This window comes from Podarcis raffonei, chromosome 11 (assembly GCF_027172205.1).
Source record: "Podarcis raffonei isolate rPodRaf1 chromosome 11, rPodRaf1.pri, whole genome shotgun sequence".
Taxonomy (NCBI): Eukaryota; Metazoa; Chordata; class Lepidosauria; order Squamata; family Lacertidae; genus Podarcis; species Podarcis raffonei.
In genome coordinates, this window is record NC_070612.1 from 34,169,898 (window position 1) to 34,183,732 (window position 13,835).

Genomic DNA, 13,835 nt, shown 5'->3' on the forward strand with positions numbered 1-13,835 from the left:
AAAGGACCCCTGGATAGTTAAGTCCAGTCAAAGGCATCTATGGGGTGTGGCGCTCATCTCACTTCAGGCTGAGGGAGCTGGTGTTTGTCCACAGACAGCTTTCCGGGTCATGTGGCCAGCATGACTAAACCGCTTCTGGTGGAACGGAACACTGTGACGGAAACCAGAGCGCACGTCGCTTACCTTCCCTAGTACTCAGATTGCTGAGCAGACTCTGAACCTTCAAACAATGTGCTACCCATGCATTCCCTAAGACTTAAGCATGGTGTCTGGTCAGCCAAAGAGCCAGCACGGTTGGTACAGTTATCACAGGGAAGGAGAGCACAAACTTCTTCTTCTTTATGGGACTGCTTTGTGCACTTTTGGATTTGCATTAAAGCATAAAACCAAAAGTGCAGGAAGCCACAAAGCAGACAGGCACTTAAATTCTGGCTCCACTGAAATCAGCAGCAAAACTCCCAGAGATTGTTACATTGAAATAAGTATTTCTCAAAGACGGTTAAGGCTGGTTAGGGTGACTCACTTATCTGTTTACATCTTTACTTAAAAGTACTGCCATAAGATTACAGAATAAATCAATGGCAGCAAACAAGAAATACAATGCATTTGGGAATCAATGCTCTTCTGGGTTTTCCTTTTCGTTACTTGCAAAGCAACAAAATATTTATTTCAAACCACACTGAACAATACATTAAGGCCGAATGGGTAAAAGGCCTGGTTTATTTTGCGCCGTAAGATTTTTACATGATGTTTAACTTGCACTCACATTAGAAAACCTATTGGATGGCTATCTAGCGACCTACCTATCTCTCTAATGTCAATCCATCGTTTTAAGAAGGTGATGGCTTGTATTATTATGCTTGACAGTAAGAAAGGGTTTCTGCACTGGATGGAAGTGACTTCTTTATAAATATAAAATGGAAGCAAAATTAATTAAGGGACTCAAACAGTGACTCAAATAGTATATTGCTTTGTCCTGTTCCACAGTTTTGTGAGTTGTAGAAAGAAACACATGTAGCTATTTCAGCTGAACGTCATCAAGTAATTGACATGAAGGAAACAAAGTCAGTATGAAACTTGCATGGCAAAGTATAGGTGGGGGGAGTTGCAAGAGGTGTATTCTTACCTCAACAATATCTGAATTCGTTCGACTCTCGTGTGGCTCATTGTACTCTGTATACTTCAGCAACACCTTGTCCATATCAGTGCTGGCGTACTGAAACAGTTTGTTGGTGCTATTGAAGATTATTAGAGCAATCTCACAGTCACAGAGAACACTCAACTCGTAAGCCTTCTTCATTAACCCAAATTTCCTCTTCGTAAATGTCACCTAAAAAAAAAGAAAGAAAGGGAGAACTCAGGTCCGTCTGTTTTGCTTTTCATGAAATGTTACCTTGCAGTTGATATAATTTCTGGGCTTGAACAAATTCAGGAGGGAAGTGAAACAGCCAACCTAAATATAGTACCAACAAATAATATAAATATCTCTGACGTTTAAGTAACTGAGGAAAGACATATGAACAATGCTTAATGCTCAAGAAAGGCGAGAAGCATAACGATTAATCTGGGCTGGGTATCTCTGCTCTTATTTACAAGTTCAAAACACTGGCATTAGAACCCTCTGCGTAATAAGGCAATTCAACATACTTGGTTGCCAATACACAAACTGTTTCATGTATTTTCAGACTCATGAACTTTTGCTTCTCACTTACTAAAATTTGCTACCTTGAGTGTAGTCCTAGCAATAGCAATATTTTAAACGTACTCTCTTCCGAGGGAAGAGCAGACTCCTTTACATATGCCGCCAATCTGACTCCATCTTAGCTTTGAGAAATCCTCAAATATACAAAGGATAATGCTTTCATTTTATTATTTATATTTCATTTAGAGATATTTACGTTTCATATATTGTAACATTCTATTATTTATATTTATTTTGTTTTTTAAAAAACTTGTATCTGTTTTAATTTACGTCGTGAACTATTGAGTCCTGAACCGGGAGAGGTAGAATATCAACAAACAAACAAACAAACAAACAAACAAACAATTCTGCTTAACATCTTCCAACGTCAGCAAATATTAATAAAGAAGCTAATATAAGCACTTATGAGCAGGCATATACATGCACTTGTACATTAAATTACAAAATGAAGTAGAAATGAACTAGGGCCCTGTACTCTTCTTCCACCCTATCTTCCCAATTTCTTCCTCCTAATTTTTACCTCTGCCTGAGACAATAAAAAATGAGTTTACTAGTTATGATACTGTTCAAGTAAAATAGCCAGAGCCTGACAAATTCATGCCATTTTTTAAAATAATAATCTTATAATAGCTGTTTGAAAAGGGGTTCAATTTATGTACTTATGTACAGGGATACACAACAAGGGCCAATTCACATTTGATATTTGGAGCATAAGTACAAAAATGTAGGAAGATAGAAAGCTGCCTTATACTGTGTCAGAACATTGGACCACATAGCTCAGTATCACCTCTAATGTAGGTCTGGTTTGCACATATGATAAACGATGGTTTATTAAACTATGGCTTATTAAACCTTGGCTTAGTGTGAACTTAACTCAGCAAATGAACTATGTTTTATTAACTATGATTAAAGGTTGTTTGTTAATCATGGTTCGTAACCAGCTTATAAACCTTAGTTCATGTTAACCATAGCTTAGCCTTATGTGTGAACCTGGACCCCCTTCTTAGCTAAGAAACTGTCATTGCTACAGAGCTGTGCTTGAAGAGTGGCAAAACAATTCAAACTACTCTCAAGGCTCAGCTGCTCTTGCTGGGGCTTTTAACCACTCTGTGATGTAATAAGCCAAGGTTGAAGTGATCATCTGCCAGATAACTCACCTTTAACTATTGTTTATTAAATTATAATTAATATTAACTATAATTAATGTTAAGTACGGTTTAGTACTATGTGTGAACCAGAGCACTGATTGACAGGGGCCATCAAGGGCCTCAAACAGGGGCCTTTCTCAGTCCAAACTGGATATCCTCTCCCTGTACACATCACAACAGTGGAGAATTCTGCATCCTACTTGGGACAGGGAGAACGGAAATAGTGCCCAGGCAAATGCATTTCTTTGTACATTAATTTTTTGTTGCTCTACCTTGTATTGCCTTAACAGGAGGAATACGTGCACATAAAAACTGGATAGCTTTATTGCCTATTTTAAAGTGATCCTGTCCACAATAAAAACAACAAAAAGCTCTTCAATATAAAACAGTATGTTCACTCTTTCTTCATATAGTATTGCTTGTTTGTGAGATAAAGTCCACTGCAAGTTTCTACAGCAATTTGCCAAATCAAAGACAGCTATAGTAAAAATCATAGCACTACAGTGCACACGGGGCAAGGCTACTTAATGATATGCTAGTTACTATCAGCTCTTTAATGCTATAAGTAAAAGTACCTCTGCACATGGATCTCTGTTAGACGTAAAAGACTCTACTGTACATGGCTCACAAAGCTGTCGTTTTATCTTCTTACATGCCTAATGCAGGCTAATGCTAACAGCAGCCCCAGTCTGCCATGAAATCTCGGCCGGTCATGCCATGGAAAACGTGACATTAAGTCTGTCTAATCCCACCAGCTAGTCCATCTAAAAGAAATGTGGCCAGATGCCAATTCGCTGCAAATTTATTTTCCACAACAAAACCCAAATGATGTTCTGTGTTGCCATCTCAATCTTCCTGTTCCCATTACAAAATAATTTTTTACCAAAGGGTTGCAGCACTGGGATGGTACTCTCTCTCTTTCTCTGCCCCCTTTCAGGGGTGGTTTGAGCCACCATCAAGTCAAACCTGGAGAACTGGATTGAACCCAGTTTACAACTACTAACTATCCAACAATTTTGATGGACTGCAAGATACGACAGCTATTATCTATTTGCCAATATGTATGCAGCAGTGTTGGAGTCCAGTAGCAAATGATCTGAGAACAGGTTTGAACAACTGAACAGTTGTTCAATAGTGGGACTGAATAGGCTTAACCAGGCTGTGGACTGGGCTACCTGATGACCACAGCTTCTTTTGAAAATATGCTGGGTTTGAAGAAAGCAAATATCCATGTGCTTCTATCCTTACCCCAACCCCAATCCATGTCCATCTTTTCTTTTCGTCTCTACAATGACTGAATGCAAAGGGTGACAAGCAGTTGTGTAAAAATGAGAATCTGGTGGCGTAGCTTGCCACACAGGAGAAAAGCCGCTCATTCTATAATCACTTATGCTGTAGGTATTAGAAGTACATGGATCCCTACAGGGGTTAAAAAGAAAAATATGGAAAAAAATTGAGCCACATATAAAGATTTGTTAATAGAAGTTGAAAATGAGGTAAAATTAAAGTATTTTGAAGAGTTGAAAGGAAAATTGACCGATTGTTTGCAATATCATCAATTGCATGATGTTTTTAAGGATGATGTTAAAAATAATGGCTTTGCAAATACTAAGTCAAAACTGGAGACTGTGTTGTTAGAATGTAAAGGTAAATTTTTGTCAAAGATGTATAATCTATTGTTAGAATGGCATACTAAAGATGAACAAGTTAAGATGTTTATGATAAAATGGGCTAAGGATTTTGGATATAATATTCAATTAGAGGCTTGGGAAAAGCTATGAAAAAAAGGAATTAAATTCACTGCATGTACAGCCTTAAAGGAAAATATAATGAAGATGATGTATAGATGGTATTTGACACCAACTAAATTAGCAAAAATGTATAGGACAAGTGATAATATGTGTTGGAAATGTAAAGAAAAAGAAGGGAATTTTGATGTAGTTAGAGGGAAGGGGGGAAGTCGAAGACTCAGAGAGTCAAAATATATGTGATGATAAGAGAAAATGTTAACTGTTTGGTTTTAAAAATGAAATTCAATAAATATTATATGAAAAAGTACATGGATCCCTTATCTTTCCTTGTGTGTGTTTTTTTAAACTGAACACAAGCACAGTCTCTACAACTCCATTGTTGTGTAAGCATGCTGAATTTTATGTTTATCTAATTGTATGAGTGTACACAGGAAGGCAGATTGTACGCATGTTGAATGTAAGATATGAACCCTAACGTGTGGTTTAAATGGTTCACTAGTCTGTATTAAATGATCTAGACAAAGCACCTGAACTCATGAAGGCAAGCTGACTTATACAACTGGAATTGATAAAAATGCTTAAGTATGCATGCATGATGGTGTGGAGGCAGTCAAACCATCATTTTGAACCCATCAGACCTGGTAACTTTGAACTCAATGCTGTTTTAAGACTGTCTCTGCTTCACAGGAAATGGCAATACATGACTTGAGTACAGCCCAGGACATGGAACGAGTAGGATGCACGAACCCCACATACTGTGCTGCATCTCAAGCTATTTTCAATCAGACTTGCAGACCACAGCACTGGAGGAGGAGTGTCTGCATATAGTATGGTTTCTGTTGCAGAGAAACCTCAGAATTTACAGCTTCTCACCATCAAAGTACACTTTGGGACAGAAATATCTTTAAGGCCACTGTTTGTGTTTACAGTTAGGTCCTCCTGAACATTTAGGAGACCACATAAATATGCTACACAGCACATACTAATTTTCATAAGACGTGTCACAGACCATTGCAAATGATTTCTTTTCATCACAATGAAAAAGATGAAATGAATAAAAGTTTCGTTTAATTTTTTCTCTTTAAAATGTAATCTTAATTGCTCATTGATTCATTATCATCTTCTCCAAATGTATTATATCATGATGCTACCATTGTTCACAGAGAGATAAAACTGTTTTTATGCATCACGGTTTCTAAAGTGAAAGAGAAATTTCACAATTCTTTTAAAATATGCCACTCATTTAAAGTTAAAAACTTAAAGACATTTTTGCACTTAACACAATATCATCATAAATCATTAATATCTCATACTTTTACAATAACTTGTCATAGAAATGAATCTATACTTTTAGTAACAGTTGAAAGTTCAAAGACTTCAGAAACTATTTGGAACATCTTGAAAGGTATTTAAGAATGAATTTTCTTTTTTTCCATTATTCCTACTTTAAAAACAAAAGTATATTATCTTTTGAATGCACATTACATTAATAATAAAATTTAAAAATCAATATTAAATTTTTAAAAGTTGTGGAATTGGTCTCCAGTCTACTCAATTAGCTATTCAGCTAATTATAATTAGCTGATAAGCATAGACTGAGATGGCAGACATTGACTTTAATTTGAGAAAACTTTGCTGAGTATATAGTTTTCATGAATTATTAAAACATGTCGTCTCTTTGTCTCAGTCCATGTTCAGGAATATGGATCTAGCTCATGAAAGTTTTCATTTGCTGGACTAATGGGTACACACAAAAACCTTGCAATGGGGTAGCCAACGTGTTGTTGGACTACAGCATGGACTACAGTCATGCTGACTGGGGCCAATGAGAGATGTAGTCCAACAACCTCTGTAGGCTACTGTGTTGGCTATCCCTACCCTACGGCTACACTAAATTTTCTGTAAGTTGGTTCACATTACTCAGCACCATACACAACTATATACAAAATTGGAAGCAGCCGATCTGTATGTACAGGTCTAAACTTAGGGATGATGGCACTTAAACAAAAACAGTGAAATGCATTGGACCCTAGAGGAATGAGCCCACCTAGCTAGGTCTTACTCAGTGGATGACCCACTGTCTGCACAAAGGATGAATGTGGTCTGTGTGCTATGCTGAAATGTTTTTCGATCATTCTCTATCCCCACATTTTTTATCATTCTCTACCAACAGATGAGAAAAGAAATTACATGTGTTCATTATCAAAGGGGTGAGGGGCGGGGGATTGTTGTATTTACCATACATTCAAGTTTGACAAGGGATGTTTGTAGATTCCCTTTTTTTCATTCCACAAATCATCTATCCAGTGGTCTGCACTCTGCAGCCTTCATGTGTACTGCCTTTCCTGAAAACCCCATAATATCCTCAGCTGAGTGTCGGTCTCGGGAAGAAATAATTTGAGAAACTGGAGTATGGGTTGCAGCACAGCATTAGTATATACATATAAATATAGTTCTGCAATGAGACTCTTCATAAGGGCATCCACAAAGAAGCTCTCTAAATATCTGAAGAGTGTTTACAGGCAACGTAGTGCAGTCTGATCTTCAGAAAACAGTTTAGCCAGGAGGGTAGCCAGGTCGTCTGAGGTTCACACCCTGAGATTCTGAAGGCAGAGCATGGAGCCTCAAAAGTAGGACCCAGTTCCTAGTTGCTGGAGAAGCAACTAGTTTTTCTGATTTCCATCGCTGGTGCAAGTTATTGCCCTATTTCCAAGTGTTGTTGATTATTCCTCTATTATGCCACTTCCATGCAGAGTCAAAAGGTACTGAGAGTTGAAGAATATGACAGGGAGAAGGGTCTGATTGTAACAAAAAAAAATTGCCTAAGTTCTTACCCAGAATACCCATGAGAAATAAGTTAATATGCTTGTGCCTTCTTCTTTTGCAGAGAGCCAGAACTGAGGCAACTGCAAGGAAAGTTTAAAAAAGGTCAGGCTCAAGTTTGATTTTGCTGCATTGTGGGTGTGTATCATTTCTTGTGATTTGAAAACTGATAGGGGTATTTTTGTCTGTGCACCCATGTCAGAATGAGTGCGTGCACTTTCCTGTTTGCCTGCATGCTTAGGTTTGTGGTCCTGTAAGTGGTCCCTCTGCCTGTCTCTCTTTCTCTTTTGCCCCCCCCCTTTTGTGAATGAATCATGGATAGAAGATGCAATTAGGGTATGAAGCAAAACAGTTCCCCCATCACTACAACATAATGGGAGATGCTGCACTTGTGGAATGTCAAGTCTTCATTTAAGTATACCTTATCCCATTTTGGTATGACAGGGCCGAGTACAGTCCCAGAATGGCTCAGAGCTTCAAGAACCATCCATATTTCACCAATATGAGAACATAGCCTTATACTGAATCAGCCTATGTAGCTCGACATTGTCTACACTGACTGGTACCAGCTGTGCAGGATTTTAGACACGTTTATCTCTCAGTCTTCCTGGAGATGCAGGAGGCTGAACCTGGAACATTCTGCAAAATTTCTACCACTGACCAACAGCCCTATATCATTTCTATTGCTTCTTGCTTTAGTCAACTATTTCTGCTTCCTTGCTGTTTTCTATTCGCTAATCCACTTTTCAGTCTCCCTCAATTAGCAACCCAAATTCTGGCCACTCTTCCTGAAGCACCATTCTGCTGCAACATCTCCTGTGCTCCAGAACATTCCAGTGCCCTTAATCATGCCTTCCAAAAGTGCCCTTCACTTCCACTGTGAGCACTGGTCTTCCCGAAAGAATGTCAATGCTGCCAAGAAAACACACACAACTAACATGGGCTCAGATACTGAAGAAAATTTTGAAGCTGTCCAGGCCTGTAGGTTACCCTGTAGCAACAACTTGAGTAGAAGGATCTGCTTTGAACACAGAATGTCTCAAATTCAGTTCCCTGCATCTCCAGATAGATCTGTTGAATCCCCAGGGAGCAAGACGGGCCAATGCTCTGACACGGTGCAAGACAACTTCCAATGTTCCTAAAGATGAACTTCAAATTAAAAGTATTCTCATAGAGCACTTCGTTATTCTACCACTCAGAATTAATATCAGTCTACACATTACATTATGCTCAAGGCTTCCCTGTGTTGGCTGCCATAACAAGGATTGTATTGTCTAGTGTGGTTTGCCGCACGGATCATCAGGATTTTGTGGAGACTTTCTGCACAAGCAACAGATGCTGCTAAGAACATCTGGTATTGGCATAAAAACTCCCCATGCATTCCAGAGGATCCGAGTAGCAACAATGGTGAGGATACAGCAATGGTGAGGATAATCATCGGGTGGAAATCTGCTACACATGAATAAAGAAACGTGTAAACCAGCTCTTACTTGGAGAGCAAAACAGGTGCTAGGCAACCTCCAAGTATATCACACGTCACTAAGTTTCAACTGAGTCCCTCCTTAGGGAGACATTCGGCCTACTCTGCCACCAGGCACGACAAAATAGGAAAGACAACTAAAACTTCACAGCTCACTAACACTCAAAACACGCAAAAGGAATTCACATGATAGTCATTGGTTATAAGACATCACTGCATCCGGCTGGCTGTAGATAGTTGAAAACACCCTCAGTCTTCTAATAATGCTACTGAAATGGCACAAAACCAACTGAAGTAAATCCCCAACATCCTTTTTTAAAAGGCAACTTCAGAAAGGGGAATTTGTAGCTATGAAGCCACTGTGTGTGTGTGTGTGTGTGTGCGCGCGCGCGCGCGCGCGCTAAAATTACCTCTACCTGCAACTTGCCTTCATCAAATCCTCTCTCTTCTACCCTTGACTTATTTTTCTTTCTCCTGCAGGGTTCCAGATACATTAACCCTGTTTCTCTGACTCAGAAAGTGTAAGCAAGTAAATGATGAAAGCAATGGGGAGGACAGCAATGGGGAGGACAGCAGCTTGCTCACTGGGGCTCTCTAGCTAGAGAGCAAGTCAAAGCAATGGCAAGGAGGAGCTGAAGATATGGACAATGGAGTTGGGGAGTCCCACTAAGAAGAGGGGAACATGATGAGAGAGGGGAACCACACTAAGGATATATTGCCAGCTGCACCCCCTGAAAACAACAACACTACAGATCATTCACATGACCATCTGAGCTTGTGGTTTTAAAAAGTTCATTCTCATTCATGCTGCTGGCCTGCCACAATCTAAGTTGATCATAGACAAACCACCCTAGCTTTTTGAGCAGTTGGGATGACATGCAAAAAGCCAGTCTGTCTTCACTTTACACATGGTGTGCAGCTTTCAAGTTCCTGGTTCAGCCTTGGGCTGCATCAGTGAAAAACAGCGCAGGCAAGCATGGGCTCAAGTGGTCATGAATGAGTCCTTAGTCCTTAAATAGCACTGGTGGAAGATGGCCCTAGTGAAAGTGAACAGGACTAGAACTTGTTGAAATATAAATCTGTATACAAACTGCAATATGATCCTATGCGTACGGTAATTGCAGACAGAGATCAAGTAGTATTTTGCTTTGTAGTGAATGAAGCTTCCCTGTTTGGAGGCAGGTCCCCCTCACATATAACTTCGTAAAACATAACAAATTTGACTTCTTCCACCTAGAAGCCACCCCAACAATTTGTGGTAGCAAAAAAGGAACAGCACTTGGCCATTGTTTATGTTTATCTAAAATTACAGATGACATACTGTGCCACTCCTAGCTTTAATTGGCTCCGTGTAGGAGCAAAAATTATTGGTGAAAGGTAAAAGCCACAAATCTACCCACTTTGTCATCTGCTCTTGTGGTGATAGGGAATGATACAGGGTGTAGTTGTTGTTGTCGTCATTGCCCCTCCTCTGCCCCCACTCCCCAGACTATTCCTGTCTCTCCCTTTAGTAAGCTGGCAGAATAATTTTGACCATCCCATAATAACAGTGCTGATGTCCACCAAGTGTGTGGAGGGAGAAGGGACTCACTGTGACCTTTTAAATCCTTTTTCGCTCTACAAACTAGAGCCATTATACCATGGCATTTCTATAGACACATAAGCGTACGATGTGTAGGTAGGAATTATGTCTGCTAAATACTTTGCCTATTTAAATAAAGCTTCCTTGCTTTAAAATAATTTTATAAGGATTACAAAGGACTTTGAAGAACCAGTTTAACATTGCTCGCCATGCTAAATTGGATCTGGACTAACAGCGCAGTCCTAACCATGTCTACAATTCCTGCTAGATTCAATGGGGCTTACTCTCAGGTAAGTGGCATTAGGATTGCAGGCTGAGTTATTTGCATTTCATTCCCATGACAACCAGCAGGATTTAAGATTAATCCAGGATGACTAACTTTTCACATAGATTTCAACAAGCCCCAAGTGTGACTAATTCATTCTGGATCCAACTCTTTACTGTTGTTCAACAACACTTTCTTTTTCCATTCCTTATCTATTTCTATATATTTCCCCACCAAAGCCAGAAAGTCTCTTTACTCCAGGATATCATATTTTTGCATGTGTTTGCTAAAACAGCATCCAAAGCAGTTAAGCACAATTAGCTTTCATAAAAAGCTGAACATGACTTTCTGCAGTAATGAGATTCCCAAGTTTGCATCTCCTTATGTGTGTCTGTGTTTTCAAATCATGATTTAACAAAGGCTTCTTTTCTACCAGCTTTATGGTTACACTCCACAGCAGTGATGGCCGAAGCATCATTGAAGGATTCCCCCCTGACAAATCCTCCTTTGTGTAACGACTGGGCAGGACCCATTAAATGAAAGGATCTTTAAAAAGAGCAGCCAGGCACACTTCATCAGCCTGCTGCCATGTTCTTATAATCCTTCTGGATAATTCACAGGGACAAGACAGCACTGAGGCAGGCTGCGAAGAGAACCATTGTCACCAGCACAAGCATGCTGATCCCTAGCTGCTGAGAGATGCTGTGAAGCTGTGGCTGTAATATATCACACACATACCCCACCTTGCAAGCAGCCAATTGACAAGTTTGCTAAGTATTAAGATGTACACTGATTTAGTGTCAATGACTTCAATGGAAATGAACGGACTCAGAACTAAATACTGTATGCCAGTTCAACTGCGCAATGGATTACACAGGCAGCGTTCAAAACTCCCATTGTTCTAGGCACATTTTGCAACTGGGAATTTCATTAGCAAGAGCAATTTCTGAGCTCTGGGCGCAGTACTGCACCTAAGATTTCAGATTAAAACTGCCACTGCTGGTGCTGAGGGTGTGGGAGGAGAAATTTCTGTCTGCTCAACTTCCAGGAGATCACTGCAGCACCAAGCAAGCTGATAGATTCTGCCTCTCAGTTGGCCTTACAGAAAGACAGCGTTTTGAGGGACCCTCATAAGAATATTAAGGGGGTGGGCAGGGGAAGCATAGCTTTGTTTTTGTTTTTGCAGTCTTCATACTAGACCATGTGAAAAATGAACATAGGATTTAAGCTGAAGTTCATTCATTTTCAGCTTTGTATTTGTGTTATAAAAAACGTGCACCTAGACATTCCATGGTAGCACCCATAACCTAGGTTTAAGGTGCTGTTTAGCTCCTAGCTTTCATATCTCAGTTTCTAACACTGTAGACAGGATGTGATAAAGCAGAACAGTCTAGAACATCATAGAAAAGGTCTTCTCTCTTTCATCTCATTAGAATAGTAGCAAACAAATAACGGAGCATGGAGTTAACCAAACTGTTCAAATTGCACCCTCTATCTAGTAAAAAACAAAACAAAAACCCAGTACATGTCCTAAGTTTTCAAATACAGGATTGCTGATCTCTGTTATGACACTTGCCTTCAAGAGTAACAGGAAGAGAGGTAGTTCACAGGTATATTAATTAACAGGCGTTTTAAGAATCCAGAATTTAAAAGGTTTAGAAGTATTTCATATCTCTTGTTCTCCCATATTCTAAAACAAGTCTTTCTTTCTTTCCTTCTCTTTCTTTCTTTCTTTCTTTCTTTCTTCTTCTTCTTCTTCTTCTTCTTCTTCTTCTTCTTCTTCTTCTTCTTCTTCTTCTTCTTCTCTCTCTCTCTCTCTCTCTCTCTCTCTCTCTCTCTCTTTCTCCCCCCTCCCTTCTACCCCATGCTGGTTAGATGAGCATAAGCCAGAATAGCAGCTGCATTTTGTGGTTATGCACTGCAAGATGGAAGGACTCCGAGTTGCTTTCCTTTCCTCATGCTGTCTCATACCAACACATGCTGGCAACTGGCAATCATACATGCATGAAAAGTTAGGTGGTCAAAAGAGATACCTAATTGAACATGAATTGTGAATCTTGTGGGGTTTGAAATTGTACCTTGGAGAACTGTATGTTATAAATTTCTAAGGAGAACATTTCATTTGCAGCAGAATTCACCCGGCTTAACATTACACACATGCTGCAAATGAGTTTGTATGCTGCACACCCCCAGAAGCAATGAGGGTGTCATTTCAGCCGTATGTAACATTTTGGCAAATACAAATAAATGTTTGGGGTGAAAACATGTTTACTAGTTAAAACAAAGCTAAAATGTTCATGAGGTAAAGGTCAGAGAATATTTCATTCCCTACTGAGCAAATGGTCAGGAAGCACATTTGTCTCCATTTCCTGTCAAAACAGGAAGAGTGCAACTTCTTCCTCCACACAATGACTTTAGTTTTGCTTCCCACCTCCAGCTCTTACTCCCTCAGGGCCTTCCAAATGAATTTTAGAAGTGATCATTTCTTTTGCCTGTGTCTGTGACAACTCACTGACTTGGCTTGCTTTTTACTTTGTCTACTTGATAATACTAACAATTAAAAACAGTGGGATCTAAATATATCATTTGAAGCTAGTTCGTCTAAATTGTGCTCCAGTATAGTTTAGTAGTACTGTACAAACAGCCTAGAGCCACAATGTTCATAATCTGTTTAGCAATTGCCTTCAAAATCTGTTTCATCACACACACACACACACACACACACACACACACTATCATGAATAATACTTTGTGCTATAGGAGCATTAAAAAATAAAAATCAAACTGGGATCCCAGACAATAAAACTAAACATGACTTCAGGTATGATTATGTGTGATTCCCAACGAAATTAATTGGAATAAAAAAAATTTCTTAGGCTGAAGAAGCAAACATTGTTTTCTACGTTGAGAAAGAAATGGAATTTGTTCTTAAAAGTAGAACATTTTGTTCACAGCTATCAGGAAGAAAATAGGTCTTGGTACAAATAATAGCAAGAATACAAGCTTATAGGAATCAATGCTTAGTTCATATTTTTATGACTTGGAGTATGAACTGTGGCGTTAGCTTTCATAGGGAAGATTTCA

At 39.2% G+C, this 13,835-nt stretch overlaps 1 protein-coding gene across 15 annotated transcripts in view; it reads right to left on the reverse strand.

The window, feature by feature from the left end:
* The window catches only part of MEF2C (myocyte enhancer factor 2C), a 170,559-nt gene that overhangs the window by 73,322 nt on the left and 83,402 nt on the right, over positions 1-13,835 (reverse strand). For all 15 annotated transcript variants that reach the window (XM_053409323.1, XM_053409318.1, XM_053409320.1 and 12 more), the window contains one exon: positions 1,127-1,330. In XM_053409323.1, the coding sequence (XP_053265298.1) occupies positions 1,127-1,330 (204 nt within the window). The remainder of the gene's footprint in view (positions 1-1,126; positions 1,331-13,835) is intronic.